The sequence below is a fragment of the Heloderma suspectum genome, chromosome 3, assembly GCF_057233095.1.
Source record: "Heloderma suspectum isolate Gila_16-S chromosome 3, 16-S_ref, whole genome shotgun sequence".
Classification (NCBI taxonomy): domain Eukaryota; kingdom Metazoa; phylum Chordata; class Lepidosauria; order Squamata; family Helodermatidae; genus Heloderma; species Heloderma suspectum.
The window spans coordinates 194,764,389-194,789,063 of record NC_139460.1 but is presented as its reverse complement, the minus strand read 5'-3'; the positions used below and the strand labels follow the sequence as shown (position 1 = coordinate 194,789,063).

Here is a 24,675-nt window from a genome sequence, read left to right as displayed (position 1 = left end):
GACAGCTCCCATCATCCCCACCATTGGCTATGTTGGCTAGGGCTGATGGAAGTTGCAGTCCAACTACACCTGGAAGGCCATGTGTTCCGCATGCCTAACCTAAGTACTTCCCTTTGCTTTCTCTCATGTAATTTAATAGCTATCACTCACTAATATGAGGAAAAATAAACTGCTGCACTTGAGAGCAATCACCACCCCAACAGTGCATGGCTTGGTCTTCACTGGGGCAGTGTGTGTGTGTGCACGCACGCGCGCTTGCATCCACATGCAATGTGCTTACAGGCCCCTCCTCCACATACAACCCACCCATAATAATGACAAGCATTTGTCTTGTCCTGTATTAAACGTTGCAAGCAACATGAAAGGAATTGTGGTAGCAGTAAGTGGGAGTGGGGCCCAGTGAGTCTGGAGCCAGTTGTGAAATGTGTATGAAATGAATGAACAACATTAGCCTATCATGAGGTTCAGATCTCTCTGGTAGATGTAGAATGGAGGGGGAAATCTAAAGACCCCAGCATGGCCCAACTGGATGACACCAGGTACGGGAATAAAGGACGTGGGTACGTGTCAGTGAGCAGCACGTTTCATGTGGAGTGTAATGGTAAGAGTGTTGGACTGGGACTTGGGAGATCCAGTTTCTAGTTCTCACTTGCCTGTGAAGCTCACTGGATGACTTTGGGCTAGTCATTGACTCTCTTAGGCTGAGAACTAGTCACTGACTGTCAGCCTAACCTACCTCATAGGGTTGTTGTGAGGATAAAATTGAGAAGAGGCAGAAGGTCATGTAAATTGCCTTGGGTTCCTTGGAGGAAAGAAAAAGATGGGATATAAATGTAATAATAAATAAAAATTTAAAGGTATTCCAAATGGGATTCCAAACTACCTGAATCTGGCCCTGTTAAGAACCAAGACCAGTTCAGTTATCAGCCTTTGTCCATCTGTTATTATACAACTATCTCCTTGTGACTACTCTTTACTATCTCAGCTGTGCACAAAGCTGCATCAGGTTCTCTGGGATTAACTTAACTCAGATTCATTTCAGAAACTCATGTAGTCTCTGCTTCTTCTATTTTTAAGTGTCTTTTCCTTTCTGACCTGTACTGTAAGTTTCACATTGAGAAATCGGGGTGGGGGTGGGGAATCATTGTAGCAGCCTCAGGGCAGGAGGCCTCCAGTTTTGCTGCTGTGGGCCTTTTGTTGCTATTTTCATATTATGCACATTTTTAAAAAATTAAAAGCAATAAGATTTGCAAGTGAAAAAAAGAAACATCATTCTGAACATCCTCGGGAAAAGTAAACAAAGACAAAACAAGAGAAGATGGCTTAGCTTGTGATATTTGCTCCCAGGCATGAAATTCCTGCAAAACTAACCTTAAAACCCTAAAAAATAGAAAGCTGCTCACTAATCACTGGCATTATAAGTGGACACAATGCCACTTGTGCTGGAGAACAGACTGGCTGACTGCAGCTCTAACAAACACGACTGAGCTGGGAAGAGCCTCTTGAATTGCTAGTTCCTCTCTAGGCCCTCCTTGCTTCTGCTTAGGAAGGAAGGCCTCCAAATTGGAAAACCATGCCCTTAGTATGATTGCCATCTTCTGGATTAAAAAAAAAAAAGTTAGTCTCTCTTGGGTAGGACCAGAAGACTGAACCAGAGCAGACAGTACTGGAGCCTAGTAGGATCTGTTAGGTCAGGGATGGAGCTGGGATGAAATGTTCACTATAATGGGGGAAATCCAGAGTAGAATGTCATGGATCAGGAGTGTAGCCAGGGTGGAACTTGCAGGGTTCTGAGTGGAGCCTTGCAGAATATGACAGGCCATGGGTGGAGCCTTGGAGAATCAGGAATTTACTGGCTTTTTAGGCTTCAGTGCTGTTTTCCTACAGAACACTGTTTTGATGGTCAGAGCAGTAAAGTACCAGTTGATTGGCCACTCTAACCCTTAAAAGCAGATGTAGTCTTTTCCTAATACATGAAAAGCTTAGTTAGACAAATGGTGTAACTGATGTGCAAGGAAATTCTAGCCCATTACTGAATACTGAAGACCTCTGGTTCTAAAATGGAGAGGGAGGAGGGTGTCTTTACAGAGAGGTGGGAAATGTGCATAGGAGATGGGATAGGGTTGAGTGAGAAAAGAATGACAGGAAAGGGGAGGGAAGGAACGATCTTTGCTTCACCTCTCTCTGTCATTATGTGACATGTTGAAGGAACTCTTTCTTAGGTCCCCAGAGAACAAATTTTCCAAACAATCCTGTGCCAGAGGAGATCTCACCCTAATGGTCTCCACAGTGTTTTACATCAAAGACCATTCTTTTCTTTAAAAAAAATTAAATAGTAAGGGTGGTCCACCCATTTACTAACATCACCACTAAAGGGCATTTGAAAGAATAAAAACTTGCTACTGGTATTAGGAAGATTAATTCCATCTAAGTGATTATAAGTTCCTGCTGGTTTGAAGCATCAAAATGGCAAAGCCCCAGCTTTTGCTGGATTTGACCTTCACACTGAAGTGAGCAGACGTCCCAAGGAGGTGAAAGACAACAAGGGGGCATTCATCAGGGAATAGTTAAATCACAGCAGGTTTCCCACAGAACAATCTAAGACAGATGTAGATCTGAGTTCTCCTTGTTACCACTTGACCATAAAAGCCAGAACACTGTGTTTAAGGCCTCTTTAACCAGTCACAAATGAACAATTACTTTTGGATTTTTCTTGGGTTTTTTATGTTTTCCAGGTTTTAAAACTGTCGTTTTTGAATAGCCTTGGATGCCAAGAATGTTCTCTTATGTGGGGTGGTTGATTCGTTGACATTTTCCATTGAAATTCTAACTACACAATGATTGTGGGAAGTGACAGCATCAGAAAATAACCCCTCAGTGGCTCTGAGTCTCTGCTGAATGAACTATGTTTCCTGTTTCTTGAGCTAAGCTTATAGAGGGGGTGATCTGCTCGGTGTGTCTGTCCTGAGTTTTACAGGCCAGGGGCCTCTGTAGCAAGAGTTCTTCATCGTAGCCATAAGATGCCTCTGTTCGTCAAGGAAATGACGGCTTGAGCCTGTTCACACTGAGCAGATGCCATAACAATTGGTTTTTCCAGACTGGGGGCAATGTTGCAGATGATTAGCATTGACACTAGCACAGGCCATCTTAGGGCAGAATCCTGTGCATGTTTAGACAGAAAAAAGTCCTATGATTTCCAGCATTCCCAGCCAGCTATGCTGACTGGGGCATCCTGAGAGTTGTAGGACTTTTTTCTGTCTAAACATCCATAGAATTGCACTCTTAGCAATCTGCCAGTTTCATCGTATGGAAGGAGGTGGGCGAGTCTTGGAGCCCATTCCCCAATGTGTCAGAGGCATATGCAATAGTGCTTCAGAGGAGAGTCTGTGGTCTCTGAAGAGGAAAAAGCTCAGGGGAAAAGGATGAGGAACTGGAGCACAAAATTCAGAATGCTACAGGGGGATGCTGCCATTTTTTATCTGGCACAGGCTTTACCTTTTGAATTCCTGCCTCCTTCTACATTAGCAGTCTTTAAGTGAAATACAAAGTGGTACATCTAGTTGGTACTTTGGTACTGGAAGTTGTGATCTTGAAAATATCAATAATCCTCCCCCCACCCCATGACTAATATACCACACGTTGTCTCATGCTGCGCTGCGTATTGTAAAAATAGACCCATTAATAATTTTGTGCACCAGGAAGAGGCTGTGAAGGGGAGTTTGGCATCATTTTTTAACTGCAGACAAATATATTATGGTCCAATACTGAGGGAAAAGCGACCCTTTATTTAAACGATACATATGGCACTCAGATCAGGGAAAAACTAACCTGTAGAACTAGAAAGGATTCTGGTAACTTTTTCTTGATTAGGGCTACAAACCTGTGCGTTGTTTGGCTATTTTAATCCCAACTGAGGCCTCTCAGTATGACCTGGGTTTCAGCTTCGGTTTCCTGTCATTATATTTTGTATCAAGTCAGATACATAATTGCATGAAGGAAAGCATAGACTAGTTTAGCTTTTTTATTAGCATCGTTTTTCTTTGCAGCATGTGGTCTTATCAGCAAAATTGTCATAATTTCATAATTTCTTGCTTACGTTCCCATTGAAATTAGGAGAGATCATCAGAACAGAAAATCACCATATTTCGTCTTTTCTCTTTGACAGGCACTGAGCAGCAGTCTGTATAAGAGTGCCTCTCCCTATGGCTCCCTTAATAACATAGTAGATGGCTTGAGCTCCCTCACTGAACATTTCTCTGACATATCCCTCTCATCAGAAGCTAGAAAGCCCAGCAAGAGACCTCCACCCAACTACCTGTGCCATCTTTGCTTTAACAAGGGACACTACATCAAGGACTGCCCACAGGTAAGGACAATAAAAGTTTCACCATAATATATTTGCTGTGCTATCCACTAAGAAAGAGATTGATTACTACTTTTCTTGCAAAAGTGAACTAACTCATGTGATTTTTCAGAATAATCTATTTATACCCTGCCTTTTCCCCAGTACTGGGACACAAGGCGGCTTACAAAAATTAAAATATATACAATTAAAATCTTTTATCAGCAAGTTTGCCAGCTTTAGCAATCCCTGGGCTGGATGATGGTGGAAAGGAGATGTTGCATTTTACTTATCCCACACCCTTAAAAAAAACCCAGTGAGAGATCTTAGAAAATATTTAAGGCTGCCACTTCATGATTTTTTTTCCATTTTGAAGTTCACATTAGATAAATTTCCATGCTGTTTGCTAAATGTATTTTCATGATCTTTCAGCAGTGGTTATTGAAGGGAACACTTCATTTAAAACAACCAAGTAATGTATATTCCAAGCAGAAAACACAGAGGAAGCAGAAAGTACAGCATCAGGTTGGAATCTTGGGAATCCATGCTTGGCCTGAAATGTCAGCTCTTGGGGACAGGGAAGCCATTCTTTTTAATTTCTTCTGCAGGGGCCAGATTAGGCCTATGAAGAATAGATGGAGACTGGCTTACCTAGCCAGGAGCCAGATTCAACCCCAGTCAGTATGCAGAAGGTCCCAGGTTCAATCCCTTGCATCTCCAGTTAAAGGATTTAAGGTAACTGAGCTATGAAAGACCTCTAGGGAAGGACTGTTGCTTTGAAGATGGTGGAGTACTTGGTAACTCAGTATAAGACAGCTTCATACAAACAAAGGCTAATTGATGAACTAATCAAGGACAAGAGAGAACTCTAGCCTGAGGCTTGGCAGACTGTTCTTGAGTACATGCTGAAGCTACCTCTCTCTGAGGCTATTCCCCTTTCTGCTTAAGGGACAGCTCGGGCCAATTTTACCACATGTGAAAATTGTACTACCTCAATGAAGCATGTTTGAATCATTCCTCTCAAGTGCAGAGTGTGTATGTGTATGTGTATGCTGTGTTCCCCACTGGTTGTACCTTCTGAACAGCCATCCAAAGGCAGCCCACACAGAACATATTCAAACTGTCCTGTCTGGAAGTGATGAAAACGGAACTGCAACATTCTAGGTCAGGAAGAAAATAGTCACATCCTCAGAAGAGGTGTGGTGCCTACCTCCAGGCACATTGTATAAACTGGGTTCACACATGTGAGCCTCAGTTTGTACACATTCATATACAAGCAGGCCCTGCTTGTGTGATTTGTCTGCCACAAATTATGTGTGGCATTTGACGTAAGTACAAATGTGCACAAAGACCCTCACACTAAAAGTTCATATCAAACATTCTGCATGTCCCAGCACACGTAGAAAATATGTGCTAGGGGTATATGAGGACCAGCCTTTAGATGGGAATGCTCATAAGGTTAAACCACTGTGAAGACAGAAGTATGTAACAAATGTATGTAGTCACTCCTGAGCATTCTGATATGTTAAATGGAACAATGCATTATGGTTGACTTACCATGAAGTGTTATATCTCTAATTGCTATATGTGTGTGTGGTGGGTGTGTGGGATCCAGACTAGGGATGTGTGAAACCTATTCCTTTATTTACACAAGAGTTTTCCATCCCATGGTCTTAGATATACTTGCTTTTAGGAGCTAAAGGTGTAAACTAGATGCACATCTGAATGGGCATCCAAATGTGGATGCTATCTATTGCTTTTAGTGAGATGTGCAACACCAGTCTTAATCCCTTGGCTAGCTTCTGCAAGAGTTGTGTGCATCCAGTCATCATTAATTTTCTTCCCAACAAAAAGTAAATCAGGTAGAATCAAATGCTGTGCTGGGGGAAATCACCCACACTGTTGGAGCTACAACATCTTCATCAGAAATCAAACCTGCTAGATTACTGCAGCATTCCTTGTCCACTCTAATGCTCTAACCATGACAATGCAATGTTTGGGTTGTATCCAATTTGCTGCTCCCACCAACGGAATGGCTTCCATCTGCAGGATGGAGAGGGGGTGATTCTCCCTGGCCTCTGCAGCCCTCCCATGCACTCTCAAAATCTGCTGCAGAGGGATGGGAGATCCCCCAGAGCAGCTCTGGGAGGGCATGGGGGTGGCAGTGGGGAGGAGGAGAAGGGAAGGTCCCATTGCCTAAGTGGAAATCTGCTCGCATAACACTGATTTCACCTTTTTTGCTTTGAGTTAATGCTCCACCTTTCGTTTTAGATTTCCTGTTAGAATTGTTATGGGGATTTTTGTCTCATAACTAAACCATTTTACTTCCTGTAGTGTTCTAAAGTCATGGAAGTACTTCTACATGCCACTCCCACATTTAAAGGTTAGGGTAGGGGGTTTTCTGTTGCTGTTATTATAATGACTGCCATTATTTTGTTTTGCTTTTGCTTTCTTTTAAATGATTTAGGGGTTGATGCTGGTTATTTTATTTTATTTATTTATTTATTTATTTATTTATTTATTTATTTATTTCTATACTGCCCAATAGCCAAAGCTCTCTATAGCTTTTTATAGTGTGGTTTAATTTTGTTGTTGTTGTTCTTTTATAGATTAATTTTTGGTGACTGCTTTTGGGTGTCCATTGAGTAGAAAGGCAGGCTACAAATTAAATGCACAAATAGATCCATACCATGGGAATTCTTTCTGCTTTGGGGTAGGACGTCGATACTGCTCAGCCCCTTCTTTCCTGCAAGTATGCTTCCAACATATTTTGGTGTGGCAGTGTCATACGAGAAGTCCTATGACTCCAAAGTTGTTTTGAAAGTTGCCCAAAGGAAAAAGAATGTACAAGAAGCTTCAAAATAATGGATGGGCACAACTTCAGTATCTCACATTTCTTCATTTCTTAACTTCCTGGCCTTCTAAAATGCAACTTCTATTCCCTCAGCCAATTTTGAATGCAGTTATAGAAGGTTAGGGATATCAGAGATATAGGTTCCCTACATATTGGCTGGAGGAATGTTTGTCAGGAACAAGGCCCATACGAAATTACCCAGAGCTAGGCTTCCGTGTATGTGTGTGTGTTTAAATAAGGTCTTACCACAGTGGCCCTTTAACTATATCTTTCTACTGTCATTCGACAAAGAGGCTAGGGAGTGCAAAGATACTTTCCCCATCTGGTGTTACCTTATTTATTTATTCATTCGTCCCATTTGACCCAAACGTGTGGCAATCCACCCTTTATACCATGCCACCCACTGTATTTTATCTTCATTGCTATTCTTTAACATCTATTTGGCATAGACGTTGGCATTGGTGTTAGGCATTTTCACACTTGAAGTGAAAAGTCAAATTTATTTTCCCTGTCTGCCCCCACCTCCGACCAGCTCTGTACTGGAGCTTTTTAAAAATAGTTTTAACATACAGAGATGGAATTTGGAGACAGGAAAATGGTGCCCTCTCTGGAATTTGCTGATTAGAATCTGCTGCCATGAAGTTACTGCTTCATAGTAAGGCCAGAGCCAGAAAGGGTATGACCAAGGTGGTCCAAGAAAAGGGTTGAAGGAGAAATTTAGATATATTTTTATTTATTTATTTATTTATTTATTTTAAAAATGCTGAAATTCTTTTTACATTTGTATTCACTGGATAATGTTAATGTGATAATTTTTAGTGAGAGACTTGTGCGATTTGAAGTCCATTTTGCATGTTAGAATTTGAATCAGTCCCCTTCTCTTATCAGTTTCCAAAAAAATTCCTTTCCTGTGTATGCAGGCATGGGGATATCTGAAACAATAGAAAGCTGGAATCAAACCTCAGGAGAGATGAAAAGCTGACCTGGCAGATAGCGATATAGGAAAACTATTACAGGGAGAAAACAGAGCAGAAGATAGAAAGGCAAGAATGTTAGAAGGAAACCATCCAATATTTATGTGTTGGGGAGGTTTTCATATGGCATAAAAAGATCAGTGCATTCAATAATCATCTGCAGTGCATGAATCCTGTACATCTTTTGATTTCTCTACCTTTGATGACTGGCAGCAAAATGTGTGAACTGATTCCACTGAGAAGCAGAGTATTTTAGGAGAGTACAGTGACTTGGTCTGTATTTCCATGACAACGAAAGGAGAAGCTAATGGAGGAGTAGTGGTTTTTTAAAAAGGAATTGACTTTGCTGTGAGCAGGGTTCCACGAGCAGATTCTCAGGCCCAGTAAAAATCGCTTCACAGAACATACTTCCTGGAGGGGGTGGGGGTTGCAGTGAATGTCATCTGACGGGCAGGGGCCACTCAACCAGTAAGAGAGGCTTCCCCCTCCCCCCTTTCTTCTTTACCCCGAAAGTCCAGATGCACCTGCATTTCAGGAGCAAGCCTCATTGACCACAATGGGAGTTGCTTCCAAGTAGACATACATATGCTTGTGCTGGGAAAGAGGGGAGGAGAACACAAAGATGGAAACTAGCCCCCATTTTAACCCACAGGACCTCACTGACCACAATAGGAGTTACTTCCGAGGCAACAGTGATGGGTTTGTTGTGGGAAAGACAGCAGTAAACATGAAGACAGAAACCAGCCCCCATTGTAACCTGCAGGATCTCTATAAACAAAGCTGTGAAGTACTTACTTCCTAAGGTAATGAATCGGAGCCTCAAGATTGCGCTTCATTGCACTTAAGGAATTGGGCTTTAAAATGTGCTATGTCAGTTGAGGGGCGTCTCTGTTATTTCTGTGGGCATTCAGAGGGCAAGCCTCATTCAGCACAATGGGAGGAAACACCTCTTGACTGGGGTCATGGTGAAAGACACACCCCTGGGCAGGACTAGCATACCTGAGGTAAATGCGAGGGTTGAGGCACACAGCAACTATACCAGGGAGAACCCAACTTAAGGAAAAGAATCGGACTATAAGCACTCTCAGGAAATCCGTTTTTTCCCTGATAAGCGGGTACATTTGCATCTCTGCTCTTTGCCGTGACTGTGTTGTTTATTCGGTCAGTCACTTCCGACTCTTCGTGACTTCATGGACCAGCCCACGCCAGAGCTTCCTGTTGGCCGTCGCCACCCCCAGCTCCCCCAAGGTCAAGTCCATCACCTCCAGAATATCATCCATCCATCTTGCCCTTGGTCGGCCCCTCTTCCTTTTGCCTTCCACTTTCCCTAGCATCAGCATCTTCTCCAGGGTATCCTGTCTTCTCATGATGTGGCCAAAGTACTTCAGTTTTGCCTTTAATATCATTCCCTCAAGTGAGCAGTCTGGCTTTATTTCCTGGAGTATGGACTGGTTTGATCTTCTTGCAGTCTAAGGCACTCTCAGAATTTTCCTCCAGCACCACAGTTCAAAAGCATCTATATTCCTTTGCTCAGCCTTCCTTATGGTCCAGCTCTCGCAGCCATAGGTTCCTACGGGGAATACCATTGCTTGAACTATGCGGACCTTTGTTGTCAGTGTGATGTCTCTGCTCTTAACTATTTTATCAAGATTTGTCATTGCTGTTCTCCCAAGAAGTAAACGTCTTCTGATTTCCTGGCTGCATTCAGCGTCTGCAGTAATCTTTGCACCTAGAAAGACAAAGTCTGTCACTGCCTCCACGTTTTGTCCCTCTATTTGCCAGTTATCAATCAAGCTGGTTGCCATAATCTTGGTTTTTTTGAGGTTGAACTGCAACCCAGCTTTTGCACTTTCTTCTTTCACCTTCGTCATAAGGTTCCTCAGCTCCTCCTCACTTTCAGCCATCAAAGTGGTACCATCTGCATATCGGAGATTGTTAATGTTTCTTCCAGCAATTTTCACTCCAGCCTTGGCGTCATCAAGCCCAGCACGTTGCATGATGTGTTCTGCATACAGGTTGAATAGGTAGGGTGAGAGTATACAACCTTGCCATACGCCTTTCCCAATCTTAAACCAGTCCGTTGTTCCGTGGTCTGTTCTTACCGTTGCTACTTGGTCGTTATACAGATTCCTCAGGAGGCAGACAAGATGACTTGGTATCCCCATCCCACCAAGAACTTGCCACAATTTGTTATGATCCACACAGTCAAAGGCTTTAGAATAGTCAATAAAACAGATATAGATGTTTTTCTGAAACTCCCTGGCTTTCTCCATTCTCCAGCGGATATTGGCAATTTGGTCTCTAGTTCCTCTGCCTTTTCTAAACCCAGCTTGTACATCTGGCAATTCTCGTTTCATGAATTGCTGGAGTCTACCTTGCAAGATCTTGAGCATTACCTTACTGGCATGTGAAATAAGTGCCACTGTTCGATAGTTTGAACATTCTTTGGTGCTTCCCTTTTTTGGTATGGGGATATAAGTTGATTTTTTCCAATCTGGTGGCCATTCTTGTGTTTTCCAAATTTGCTGGCATATGGCATGCATCACCTTGACAGCATCATCTTGCAAGATGTTAAACAGTTCAGCTGGGATACCGTCATCTCCTGCTGCCTTGTTATTAGCAATGCTTCTTAAGGCCCATTCAACCTCACTCTTCAGGATGTCTGGCTCTAGCTCACTGACCACACCGTCAAATCTATCCCCGATATTATTATCCTTCCTATACAGATCTTCCGTATATTCTTGCCACCTTTTCTTGATCTCTTCTGCTTCTGTTAGGTCCTTGCCATCTTTGTTTTTGATCATACCCATTTTTGCCTGGAATTTACCTCTGATGTTTCTAATTTTCTGGAAGAGGTCTCTTGTCCTTCCTCTTCTATTATCTTCTTCCGCTTCCGCACATTGCTTGTTTAAAAATAATTCCTTATCTCTTCTGGCTAACCTCTGGAATTTTGCATTTAATTGGGCATATCTCCCCCTATCACTGTTGCCTTTCGCTTTCCTTCTTTCTTGGGCTGCTTCCAGTGTCTCAGCAGACAGCCATCTTGACTTCTTGGTTTTCTTTTTCTTTGGGACGTTTTTTGTTGCCACCTCCTGAACAATGTTGTGAACTTCTGTCCATAGTTCTTCCGGGACCATATCTACTAAATCTAGTCCCTCAAATCTATTCTTCACCTTCACTGCATATTCATGAGGAATATTCGTAAGCTCATATCTCACTGATCTGTGGGTCTTCCCTATTCTCTTTAGTCTGATTCTAAATTGTGCAATAAGAAGTTCGTGATCTGAACTACAATCAGCTCCAGGTCTTGTTTTTACTGACTGCATAGATGTCCACCACCTTTGGCCACAAAGGATGTAGTCAATCTGATTTCGGTGTCGACCGTCTGGTGAAGTCCATGTATAAAGTCGTCTCTTAGGTTGTTGGAAGAGAGTGTTTGTTATGCACAGTGAATATTTACGTAGCCAATCACGGCCACGGGCAGGGATGTAAATGGCGGCTGCTATGACGGCCGCCATTTCATTCCGCGGAAGGAGGACAACCCGACCCGGAGCATCCGCCGCCAGGTAGGGTCCGTCCAGGGGGGATTTCGGGGGGTGGCGGTGGGGGGTTAGTCCATTCTGCCACAGACTCCGGGGGAATCCGGCCTCACTGGAGTCTGTGGCAGATTTCTCCAACAGCCCTAGCTGCTGGATGGCCACGACATCATGTATCCCGAATGACCGCCACATGCAACTGGCTCAGAATAAATCACTGGTGGAAACACCCCCTTGAACATTTTGTTTGTAGGGTTTGCTGTGTGAAGGTTCGCTTGATGCGGCTTCCCCTGAAGTGAAGGACATGCATGTGAATCAGCCCACAGGTACCATCACGGTTTCAGTTTCCTTCAGTGAGATAGTTAGACAGGGTTTAATCCTTTTCTAGAAACGTAGAAAGGAAACACATGTTGCAGAGAGAAAGAGAGAGAGAGGAGACTGGCTTACTTTCCTGATTTACCAACTGACATTAAGCCAGAGTTACCTAGATTAGATGTAATGGGGCATCTAGCTTAATGCAAAGCTATTCACGCCAGAGCTGGCATGCAAGGGAACGAGGGGAGAGGGGAGGGAGGAGCAGCCTTATCCATTATCATCTGAATGTAGCCACAGTCTTTCAGCCTCAGACTTTCATCTGCAGTATGAATGAAGTACAATGAATACAGGGAGAGCAATCCCCAGCGGGCATCCCAGGGACCACAGGATTCTTTGGATTCCCCCCCTCCGAGGCTGTAGGCACTGCTATGTCCTTGGAAGGGGGACTCCAGAATTTGATCCCTACCCCTACCCCTTGTAGCCTCCATGGAAAGAACCGCAGCACCTGCATGATGAGTTTGCAGAAGTGGCCTCTGAGAACCTCAGAGAGGTCTGAAAGGGGGCACTGTGGTGGGCGGGAAGGGGAGCAGTAGCCAGGATACAAGAAATCCCATGGCCTATCCAGCCCCACCCCTGCCACTGCCCCTCCACTAGATGGGCTCAGAGGCCTGCCTAGAGGGCGGGGTGAGGGGACAAAGGAGGATGGAGAGGTGAAAATCAAAGCCCAGTAGGGCTTCTGTCCAATGAGGGAGCAACCCATAGGATTGCACCCTAAATACTCGATGGACATGCTAGGTATTTTTATTACATAGGGTAGACTTTTTCAGAGATTGTTTCCACCCCTGCCTGCTGTTAACATTTGCTGTTCTCATTACTCTGAGCAAAAGATGGATTAATAGTAAGGGTAGTAGCAGCGTTGTTGACAGAAAGCGGCCAACACCCCCTCCACCCCCAGCAAAATAGCAAACTTTCTTGCCAAGGCATTTGTCTTCACCTTCTGCCAAGTCTGCTTCCAGGCCCCTCCGTCTCATGGCCTTCTAGCCCTGCTCTAGACACCTTAAGATTTTTTTTTAAAGAAAGAAATAACATGTGCAAAGCTTGTCATTCAAATACTTAGAAGCCTAATATAGGCTTGTAGTTTTAAGGGCTCAGTTAGAAATGTTGCGGTCCCTTTCCCTTGAGTCTATGCCAAATTGTTTGGAATTGTCTGCCTGACAAAGGGGTAGCCATTTTAGCATTAACATATCCATCCTAAATGTACTTATTGCAAGGACGGTGCATTCATTTTAGTGAACTTGCATTTATGTAATGTGTTACATAAAGGTTCGGAGAATCAGTTGTGAAAAACTACTTCACTGAATTTACAGGTAAGATAATTTGACTTAACTACACCTAAAATCGATTAAAATGGTTAATCTTTCCAGAACAGCCTAGGACTTGTCATTCTGCAAGGGAGGATAGAAATATCTAGCAGATAATCTTCAGTACTTCACAAAGCTACAATTCCAAAGATTCTTTTGGGGATGCCATGACAGCAAAAATGGTGTTAAAAAACCCTATAATGCATTTATATTAGGGCTGGCCCCAGGTTTGACGGGCCAAAGTGCCCTCCAGTGGCCCCCCTCCTATGTTGATGGGCCCCCTCAGGCTTACTTGGCAGTGATGGTGTCAACAACACTACAAGAGTGGCTGGGAGCTGCCAGTTTCATTTCCTGGAATGCCCTGGAGCACCTGATGTAATGTCGTTGTGGGAAATTAAAATGGAGCCTCTCAGACCCAGCTGCCTGATGTGGAGGGCCTGGGGCAGGTGTCCGCATGGTGGGCACTGCTGGGACCCTGGCAGCTGCCTGAAGATGCCAGGTGCTAATGCCAGTTCTGGTTTATTCAATAAATGAACAACTTTTACTAATTTGCTGTGGGGGATCCAGACATCTTCCCTAAGGTAGGAATTCTGCTGTGATGATATTCCATTTTTCTAATACTAAAACTGCCGTTGTTTGGGGGCATGTCTAGTCTTAAACTGGTCATTCTGTCTCCCCTGCAAACTATAAGAATCTACAGAATTTTCAATACCATCACCAAACTATAATTCACATGATTAATTGGGGGGACTCCCTGATTGTCAAAGTAGTATGAAAGTGACGTAACTTTGTAGTGTAGACACACACACATTGGGATGGATCCAGGATCTGCCTTCCATGAGATGAAGGGATCTTCCGTGAGAGGAAGGACTCCACTCACAGAAGGTCCCTCTGCCTGATTTTGGGGGATTCCCCCTCACCCTCACACCGCAGCTCACTCCGTTCAGCAGGGTCTCCCAATTCTATGTAGCATTTTCCGGGATGTGGGGAGGGCCTGCTGTCCAAAGAAATGGGTCTGGCAAGTACACTTCAGTCAGTGCAGTTGATCCAGAGTAAATATGAATCCAACCCTTTGTCACTAGGAAAACCCTGTTCTCCAGTTTGCATGTCAGTTGCCTTTGTGAGTGGCAATTAACATCAGTAAGGAACAGCAAAAGTCCTCATGCTTTGCTTCACATCCTTTTGTGAGTTAAATGATGATCTTTAGAGGGCTGGCTCTTTTCCTTATAAAAACTTACGTGAAGCAGTGGGCTATTTTCAGTCCAGGAATGAAAGTGCCTATGAAGATTGGCTAGCTGGGGACTCCTAACGTTTCCTGGGCTACCAGGGAGGTGAAGGTTTTCTTTCTGGTGCTGAAAGACATTTAAACTCTCATCTGCTTCAGTCTGAGTTTCCATTCCTGATTCAGCATGCATGAGACTGCTAATGGGAACCAGATGTCAGACCCCACCCCCACCCACCCTAAAAACCCAATAAGCACTCCCACTCATTCGGTGCATCACATTTCTTGGAGATTTAAAAAGGAGGAGAACCAGGAGAGATTTCTAGAACAGTTGAAACTTTAGAATCCAACAAGTAAATAACACTGAAGACATTCTAAGGGAGGTGGAGGAGGTAAAAGCTGATAACAAATCAAGGTTTCTCTAGCTACATAATTCCCAAGGGAGAGAGGAAATGGATGGTGTGTGGTTGCTGTTCATATTCCAATCCACATAATTCCTTTTTTGTTGTTAAGATGCACAGGGTTAGAAAGCTTGTGTAGAGTTGTGGGTAGTGTAAGTCGCAAAAGCTCTAAAACTGGCTGTGAAGTGAGCTTCCTGGATGGTGTTTTGGAGTCAGAAATACAGCACAATTAGGGTTGGGCCAAAACAACCCATTATTTTCCATGAGCATTCCTGGCATTGCCACAAACCATTTCCTTTTTCAGGCTTTTTTTTTTTGGCCACTCCTTACGAAAATGTTTATTTATGTAAAATGCCCTCCTTTGCCCTTGTAGCATTTGTGATACCATTGCATTCACTGCTCCCTTGGACTGGGAGTGCTCACTTGTCTGACTAATCCTGGAAGGAGGAAGAAGCACCCAGGGAAAATGATCATGCTGAACAGGATTGGGAAAAAAGTGGATATTTGCACAGTCTTAGGAAAAATTTCCACCCCCCTAAAACCACTCATTTTGACCTTTGATCAAAGGTAGAACATGTTTGGTGCAGCCCTAAGCAAAAACATGAGGTAAACTGGCTATCTTGCCTAGCTGTTTTGAGCCACTAAAATGACCTGCCTCAATCCTGTTAGGTTCCTGAAATCACCCCATTGTAGTTATTTGAATTTCAGTGTGACTTCTGCATAGTCCTAGCAACTCTGGGAAGGTCAGTGTGCATTGGGTCACACCTTTTTGTCTGCAGCTGTGCTTCCTTCATCTTTGGGTTGGGACTGTTACATAGCTACTCATGTCATTTCTTGGGAAATCAGTGAAGAAAATCTGGACAGCTTTTGAATTCTAACAGTGTTTTTTCTTACCTGTCTTCAGACTTCAACTCCCATATCTCCCTGCATCCCCACACAAAACACACACACATTTCCGTGGCCATCGTTAATGCATTTGAATTTTGGGATGGACCAAGATTAGCAACCACTGTGAATAAGAATCTGAAGAGTTTGAGGAGAGAGGTGGGGGTGAGAGATGGTGTTGGTGAGAGAATGCAGCCGTCTGTTGACGTCTCCCATCTGGTGTAAGTGATATGAGAGCTAAAGCCACCCAGCCACCAAGGAGCAGTGCATTTGCATTCCCCAAATGTTACCTCAACATGGGGCATATCCAACTCCCATTTAAATCAGTGTGGGAGGGGAATGTCATTGGCTTTTCTTGCAGTGACCATTGTCCTCTTACTTATTTCTATTTGCTGGCATTGTAAGGATTCTTGGTAAGAAAGGAAATTATCAACCCATTGCAAAAATACTGCACTACAACACCCAAAGTTGTCTCCATTTTCCTGCCTTCAGTCTCAGTTCTCCTTATTTACATCTGTATAAAATAACAGAAGAAATCATATTTATCTAAAAAGGGAAAAGAACCCCGTGACAGTTAATGAAGTCACATTCTAAAATATCTTACCCTCTCGGGGCTGGGGGTGAGGTGTCTGATTAACAGGATTTTCCACTTCAATGATACATTCTCTTTCACACCTACCTACCTAGGCTCCCGATTTCCTAGTTCATAAATGTCATTTGGTGGTGAAGCAGCAGCTTACCCAGGGGTATACCAGTGATCAAGGGCACAGATCTTCACATTGCTCTAAGTCTGCTGGAAAACTACTCCTCATCCTGCAGTTTTGGAGGTTGCATGTTTGAATGCTCCCCCAGTTAAGCAATTTTCATAAAAATCCCTGTATGTAGAAAATATGTGTGTTAGAGAGAGGGGTTCCTAGCTAGTGTTTTCCTAGATGTGCTAGATTTCTATGTGAGGGGAGCTTTGATATGGGGGAGCATTCAACCATGAACGCACCCACTTGCAATCTGAAGTGGTGCAAGCCAGGAACAGTTTTATCACATGATTGGCTGCTTCTCTAGATAGCTTTAATCCTAACCCTGAGGGGTATTCTCTTATCAGTAGACTTAGCTCTCATAGCCCTCTGTTAAAGTGATATGTGTTGTTTTTCTTCCTTAACAGTTTTCCTCTCGGAATGTCTACTACTATCCCTAATGTCTTCTTCTTCCGCAGTTGTGGGAGTTATTCCTGTGTCTGCACAAAGTGGAAAGCATGCCGTGCAAATGGGTAAAGCATGAATCTTGCTTGCTGACAGACTTGCGAAATCTGGAACTGCGCAGTGGATTCAAAATAAGAGTCAAACCTGTGGGCTGCACAGTTCACTTCTGCTGAATAACTTCTGCAGCTGAAAAAGTAAAACTGCCTTGAGTTTGTCATTGTCGGAGACCCCTCTATAAAACATAAAAAGTGCTATGTCAGCTAACATAACACCTTTGGGGGGGGAGGCAAGCTGGGGAGCCCTGCCTCAGCTTTGAGGCAGGGCCCAAGGGAAGGATGGGAAAGGCTAAGTGCAAAGAGGCAAGGAGCAAGCAAGCAAGCAGACCAAGTGGGTTTCAGGGAGAGCGAGGGCAGAGCAAGGCTCGATGATGATGATACTAATGCAAAAGCACAATGAGGTTCAAGGCACAGCCAAGGAGCCATTGACCAGCAGTCTCTTCTTCCATAGAGGGGAGGGCAGAGCCACAGAAAGCAGGGAAGGCATCTGTTGTGCTTGCATTCCAAGACAGGGTGGGGCTGAGGCTCAATTCCTGACAGATATTTAAGACACAGCCACTCTGATCCAGTTATAAATGTATCCCTTCCTGGATAAGGAAGTGCTGGTAAGCACATGTGTGATTCCCCACCCTGATCCAGCAGCTGGGGCTGTGCATGCATAGCCCTGTAAAATAAGGTGCCATCCTGCTGATCACCTGTTCAGGAGGGGACATTGGAGGCTGGATTTAGCACTCCCCCACCTTCCATCAAGCAGCGGATCTGCACTATTGCTGCTTATTTTATAGGCCTACACAACCTGCTGTGTATGTACAGTGTTAGGCTGGGACTACCTTGATTAACTTTGGACAATTCTATACATTTATTGCTTTGAATATTTTAGGATCTATGTGTAGAGATCTCCCCAGCAGTTTGTTCCGTAGAGACTGAAAAGGAGAAGCAAGTCCTGCCATTCTGATTAACTTTAATACAGAGCAACACTTGGGCTGGTGGGTCTGTCATTTGTGTATTAGATGTAATATGGTAAATGTTTCAGGTCCTCTCAATAACATTAATGCATTCCATGCCACTGCATAATAGGCTCTGAATTCTCTTCATTCTCCCACCCCATCCTATGAGCAAAGATGATTCAATTTGGAACAAACAACTAGGTTTGGATGCAAGCACCCAAATGAACCTTGCAACTCTTTGCTGCCCAGAAGCAAAGCTTCTTTGAGCTAAGAAGAGGTAAACCTGTGAGATTCATGAATTGTTATGTAATTTTAATTTAAACACACGGGGCCCAATCCAGCTCTAACGTGCAATAATTAAACTAAGAATGGACAATCTTTAAAGCATTGTTCAATAGGCAATTAATCTAATACAATATAATACAGTACAATATAATGATAGAGGTTTATTAAAATTATTAATGGCATGGAGAGAGGGACGTTTTTCTCCCTCATAATACTAGAGCTTGGCTTATCAGATGAAGCTGATGACAGTTGGTTCAGGATTGACAAAAGGAATTGATTGGTTGGATTCATTACCACAAGAGGTTCACTACCACTTTTTGTCGTATGTTTAATCTCAATTAAGAATCTTAATTAAACTGTTGAAGTACTTAGGTCTGCATACAATGTTACCTGCATACATTTTTTTAAAATGAATTAGCTGTTGATTATTCCTTCTGTTACTGTATTAAATGCCCACTACTGGGCAGGAATAAGCAGCTGTGTGCTGCTGTTGCTGAGTGGTTAGCGAACTGTTCTGTGGTGTTTACAGTGTGGGTTTGAGTTCTGGGAGCTCCCTCTGTTTAGGCTGTAGCTCAGGGGTAGAGCATATCCTCTGCATGGAAAAAGGTCCAGGACTAAGCCCCAGCATCTCCAGGTAGGGCTGGAAAAGGCACCTGTCTGAATCCATGCAGAGCTGCTACCATTCAGTTATGTAGACAATAATAACCACGATGGAGCAATGACCTGACACAGTATTAGGCAACTTCCTAGGCTTCTACCAATCAGGGGGCCAAGAAAGTGAATGTGGATGTGCATTCACATAAGCACTGCAAGACAGATGAGAAACCATATTTCTATCCACTGCAGTGTGATTGGGGATCTTATTGTATACCTGGCATTCGAATGCACATCACATAATCACAGTGTGGATGCACATTCAGGCGTACATACATCTGCAGTAGATCTGCAGACATAGCTCCCAATCCAGCCAAGAAATCAGATGTGCAGATCTTTGCTTTCACCCATGGATCACTCTTGCTGAATCAGAACAAGTACATTCATGCCAGATTATGGCCTGTCAAGTCCAGCTGTTTGTGCCAGTAGTAACAGGAATAGGAAGGGCTGTAGTTCCATGGCAGAGCACACGCAAAGGGTCTTAGGTTCAATTGACTGCATCTCCAGGTAGGACTGTCTGAAACCCTAGAGAACAGGTGCTGGTCACTGTAAACAATACTGAGCTAGATAGACAAATGATCTGACTTGGCATAAAACAGCCTCCTGTTTCAGAGGAGGCTGATATTCTGGGCTTGGAGCACCGGTCAGAGGCAGGGCTGATTAGCAGGAGTTTCAGCTGAGTGGTCCAAGTGCCCTGTTTTTTGGATCAAGAGCCCCTTTGTAATTAGTTTAAATTGTAGTTGGGGTGATTGAGCCCTTCGATTTGGCTAAGTAGATAAGCCAAGTATTATGTAACTTTCCATCTGTATTGATTGTTCAAATGAGGCCTTTAAAACCATGTTTTTCCTCCTCCACAGAACGGCTAAAACTCTTAGATAGTTTTGTTAGGTCAGAGATCTGCCTTTGCCCAGACCATTCTCTCAAACTAGCCCAGGTAGAAGCCTTCTCATTCACCATAAGATGACCATATTCCAGCCGCACAGCTTGAACTTTCATCTGCCGCATGAAACAGTGAGTTCTGAATTCCACACTAAAGGAACCAAAACCCTGTTAAAGAGAAAATCAGAAATTCTGCACTCACAATCAGTTATGCAAGCATGTACAGTTTGAATTTGATTCACAATATGTTTATTTGCTATGGAATTTGCAAAACATTAATTCCAATGTTTGTCCCAGTCAGAGGAAGCAGGGTTAGGATTCCGCCATCATTGAAGTGTAGTGGGATAGGTATTGGGTACTTTGGTGAAAGACCAGACGTTTCTGGATAAGCATTTATTTGCTGGTCTGGCTAATTATTACCTTGTAGTTGCCCCCTGTGGCCAGAGCTCAGTGGTGGGACATAGGCTGAATCCTTGCCTGGTAATGTTCCAGCCATAGGTTCAAAAACCATGGCAGGCTTGAGCCCTAGCACCATTTAGCAGAAATTATCTGCATGTTTTTAAGTCTTTGGAGTAATGAAATCTAGATAATGCATTTGGACCTTAAGAACGAATTCAATTTCATGGTAGAGTCAGCACTAAAAGTCTTAGTCTGTGTGCCACAGTGTGATGGAGCTCCCTGTGATATTTCATTTTTGCCTCCTTATAAATATTTCCTTCCTAGATCTGTAAATGAAGGCTTATACAGAACTTCTGGCAACCAGTAAATAAGTAATTCACTTCAGTGAGAGCTACTGAAGGCATGTCTACACTGTATATTTATTTCAGGAGAGGAATGACTGTTAAATAATTTTAGGGCACAATCCTATTTTATTTATTTACAATAGCTATATACCACTCCACATCTAAGCAGATTCTGGAACAGTGAACAATAAAATATAGAAAGAATAAAACGCCATGTTAAAAAACAACAACCCCAGAATACCAATAAAAAGCCAAGGAAAGCTTGTTGAAATAAAGCAGTATTCAGCATGCACCGAAAACAATACAATGTTGGTGCACGCCTGACCTCCAGAGGCAAGGAGTTTGATAGAAATGGAGCCACCATACTAAAGGCTGTACTCTGGGTGGACACCAACTGGGCCATAGGATCATCCCATCTGATGACCTCAGTGATTGGGCAGGTTGACAAGGGAGAAGGCGCTCTCTCAGTCCTATGTATGTTTAATTTTTTTTAAAAAGCCCTACAACTCCCAGCATCCCCCAGCCAGCTATGCTTCTCTGTGTTCTGTAGGTGTATTCTGAGTACAATCATTAAGAAGAAGCTTCTTTAGGGGACTCCCAGGTGATGGGCTGACAAAGTGAGAGAGCTGGATGCTTAAACATCAAACATTCAGGAAAGAGAACAGAGTCATTCTTGTTTTGATCACTGCTAATCCACATGGACTAGCAGAATCAGTGCATGGGGAAGGAAAGGCCACAATTTCTGAAATAGAAAGCAACTCTTTAATGAGGTACTTTTAGGGTGAAGACAAACATAGCATTTTGTTGTTGTTCAGTCGTTCAGTCATGCCCGACTCTTCGTGACCCAATGGACCATAGCACGCCAGGCCTTCCTGTCCTGAGCTCTCTCCCAGAGCGTGCGCAAGTCCATATTCATTGCATCAGTGATGCTATCTAGCCATCTCATCCTCTGCCGTCCCCTTCTCCTTTTGCCTTCAGTCTTTCCCAGCATCAGGGTCTTTTCCAGAGAGTTTTCTCTTCAAATTAGGTGGCCAAAATACTTGAGCTTCAGCTTCAGTATCTGTCCTTCCAATGAGCACTCAGGGTTGATTTCCTTTAGGATGGACTGATTTGACCTCCTTGCAGTCCAGGAGACTCGTAAGAGTCTTCTCCAGCAACACAGTTCGAAAGCATCAATTCTTCGGCGCTCAGCCTTCCTTATAGTCCAGCTCTCACAGCCATACGTTACTACTGGGAAAACCATAGCTTTGATTAGACGGACCTCTGTCAGCAAGGTGATGTCTCTGCTTCTTACTATGCTGTCTAGGTTTGCCATAGCTTTCCTCCCAAGGAGCAAGCGTCTTTTAATTTCATGGCTACAGTCACTGTCTGCGGTGATCTTGGAGCCCAAGAAAATAAAATGTGTCACTGCTTCCATTTCTTCCCCTTCCATATGCCAGGAAGTGATGGGACCAGATGCCATGATCTTCGTTTTTTTAATGTTGAGTTTCAAACCAGCTTTTGCACTCTCCACTTTCACCTTCAACAAGAGGCTGTTTAGATCCTCTTCGCTTTCTGCCATTAGGGTGGTATCATCTGCGTATCTGAGGTTGTTGATAATTCTCCCGGCAATCTTAATTCCAACCTGTGATTCATCCAATCCGGCGTTTCTCATGATGTACTCTGCACATAAGTTAAATAAGCAGGGTGACAATATGCAGCCTTGTCGTACTCCTTTCCCAATTTTGAACCAATCGGTTGTTCCATGTCTGGTTCTTACTGTTGCTTCTTGACCCTCGCACAGGTTTCTCAGGCGACAGGTAAGGTGGTCTGGTACCCCCATCTCTTTCAGAATTTGCCAGAGTTTGTTGTGATCCACACAATCAAAGGCTTTAGTGTAGTCAGGGAAGCAGAAATAGACATTTTTCTGGAATTCTCTTGCTTTCTCCATGATCCAGCGAAAGTTGGCGATTTGATCTCTAGTTCCTCTGCCTCTTCGAAACCCAGCTTGTAACATAGCATTTTAAGAACAATCAAAGCTGGATCTCCAACCACGCTGTGAACCCAGGTTCACAATCCACATTGTAAAATGGAAGCACCAATGAGTTGAATGCCAGATCAGTGAGTTGCTTCTCATTCCAAGGAGCTATATCTGTCCTCAGTTCTTCTCGTCCTCTTGTGAGTCAGGTAGGGCTGTCCAGTGGTTTGTTTTTAGAAAATTAAAAATAATTATGCAGATATCCTGCACCTTAGCATTAACATAAAATTCAAAACTATTTCAAAAGCAGTTGCAAAACTGTCCTAGGGACTGGAGGGAGGTGTGTTGGAGTAGCAATTTCACAGGCGTTAGCCAATAGGCACCCAATGTGGCCAGCTTTTCCCCTGTTCAACCTAAACTACTGCAGAGCCAGTTTTCTTCAGACCTTTTCCTAGGACAGAAAAAGCCTGTGCATTTGTTGAGGACAGCAATGGTGCTATTCAATCACTGCCATCACTTTTGAAAAGTTGTATGTATCTGTCTCCACACACAGTCTCAGGGGCAGTCTTCAGGAATGACTTCGGTATCATGCTGAATAAACATGCTAGTCACCTGTAAAAACATTATGAACTCAGAATTACAAGGGTGGGCAGAAAGTAGATCTCCAGATGTTTTGAACTTCAGCCCTCAGCATTCCTGACCATTGGCCATGCTGGTAGGGACTTTTGGGAGTTGAAGTCCCAAACATCTGGAGATCTACCTTCTGTCCACCCCTGAATTAGGATGTCTAGAAGCACCCTTTGTTGACTGACTCTAGGCTGGAGATGCAGAAGGAAAGTTTTAATGAAGCCCTACTACCTCTTTTAATGGAAAATATTCCTTACCCACTCTGTGTATTGGCCATTTCTAGTATATATAAATTAGGAGTGGCAGGTTCACAGTGAATGAATTGACAGGGGTTTCCTCATCAAGCCAAATTGCTAAACAGGACCAGATTGAGCTTTATTTTTGTTACAACCAAATATAAGCTTCCCATAAGGAAATAAACAAAAGATGATTCCTCTACTCCAGAGGCAAATGGCTTGAATGTTAATTGAAGTGATGCTTTGGATTTGGGGATCCTGGAATTCAAGTATTGTTATACTGAAGTGAATGTAGCAATGAATCAAGTCATTTTATTTTTTTTTACATTTGGGGAAACATTACTGAAAAGTGCTCTCTCAAAAATGGCCTGTTAGTGGATGGTATTTGTGTGGCTAAAATTGGCCCTCAAAATGATGGGCTATTTTTCAAGACATCAAAGTCTTTTGAAGGTTGTTGCCTTCAAGCCTGGCTTGCAAGCTTCCCAGAGGCATCAGGTTGGCTACCTCTGGAATGGGAACAGAAGACCAAACTAGATGAATCCAGCTAGGCGGTTCTTAGGTCACACTTTTTTGAAGCTTTCATTGTTATATTTTGATATACTTTAACCTTTGGGTAGGAAAATTCATGTGAATAAAGAATGAAAGCGTCAGCTTTGAATTGGTATCATTTATATTGTACATAGTTATAGTACTTATAACTATTAATAATGATGTATTTATATATAATTCTTATAGCAGTTTTAGTCCTTCTATCTTGTTTTCTCTTGCAATCACTCTGAGAGGTCTGCCACTTCACAGAGAGGCAGCTGAGACTGCTAGATAGAACTCCTGTCACGATCACAACTCCTGAGGATCAGGGATATTTTGAGGCTGTTTGAGGAGATTTGTTCAAGTGTTTTAAATGTTGTCTTTTTACCTATATAACAGGTTTTGTACAGATTTTGTAGTATTGCCCAAAATAAATGTCAATGGTTCGCTATTTTGTGATTTTTTCAACTAAGGCTTCTAAAAAGCTTTGGGCTAATATTAGCATGTCCTCAAAATTTCATCAAAATTGGTTAAACAGTATGACTGCAAGAACATGTTTTTGTAGTAAGGCATTGATATCAGACATCTTGGCTGCCGCCCTTTGTTTTAGGGTCAAAGTTAAAGTCACCTTGGTCCAGACAGATTTCAACTCAGCCGGTCAAGCAACATTTAAAAAA

General features: G+C 43.1%; 1 protein-coding gene across 2 annotated transcripts in view; it reads left to right on the top strand.

The window, feature by feature from the left end:
- ZCCHC24 (zinc finger CCHC-type containing 24) overlaps positions 1 to 24,675 on the top strand; it is a 197,868-nt gene that overhangs the window by 39,139 nt on the left and 134,054 nt on the right. For both annotated transcript variants that reach the window (XM_084845238.1, XM_084845239.1), the window contains exon 2: positions 4,166 to 4,366. In XM_084845238.1, coding sequence (XP_084701364.1) covers positions 4,166 to 4,366 — 201 coding nt within the window. The remainder of the gene's footprint in view (positions 1 to 4,165; positions 4,367 to 24,675) is intronic.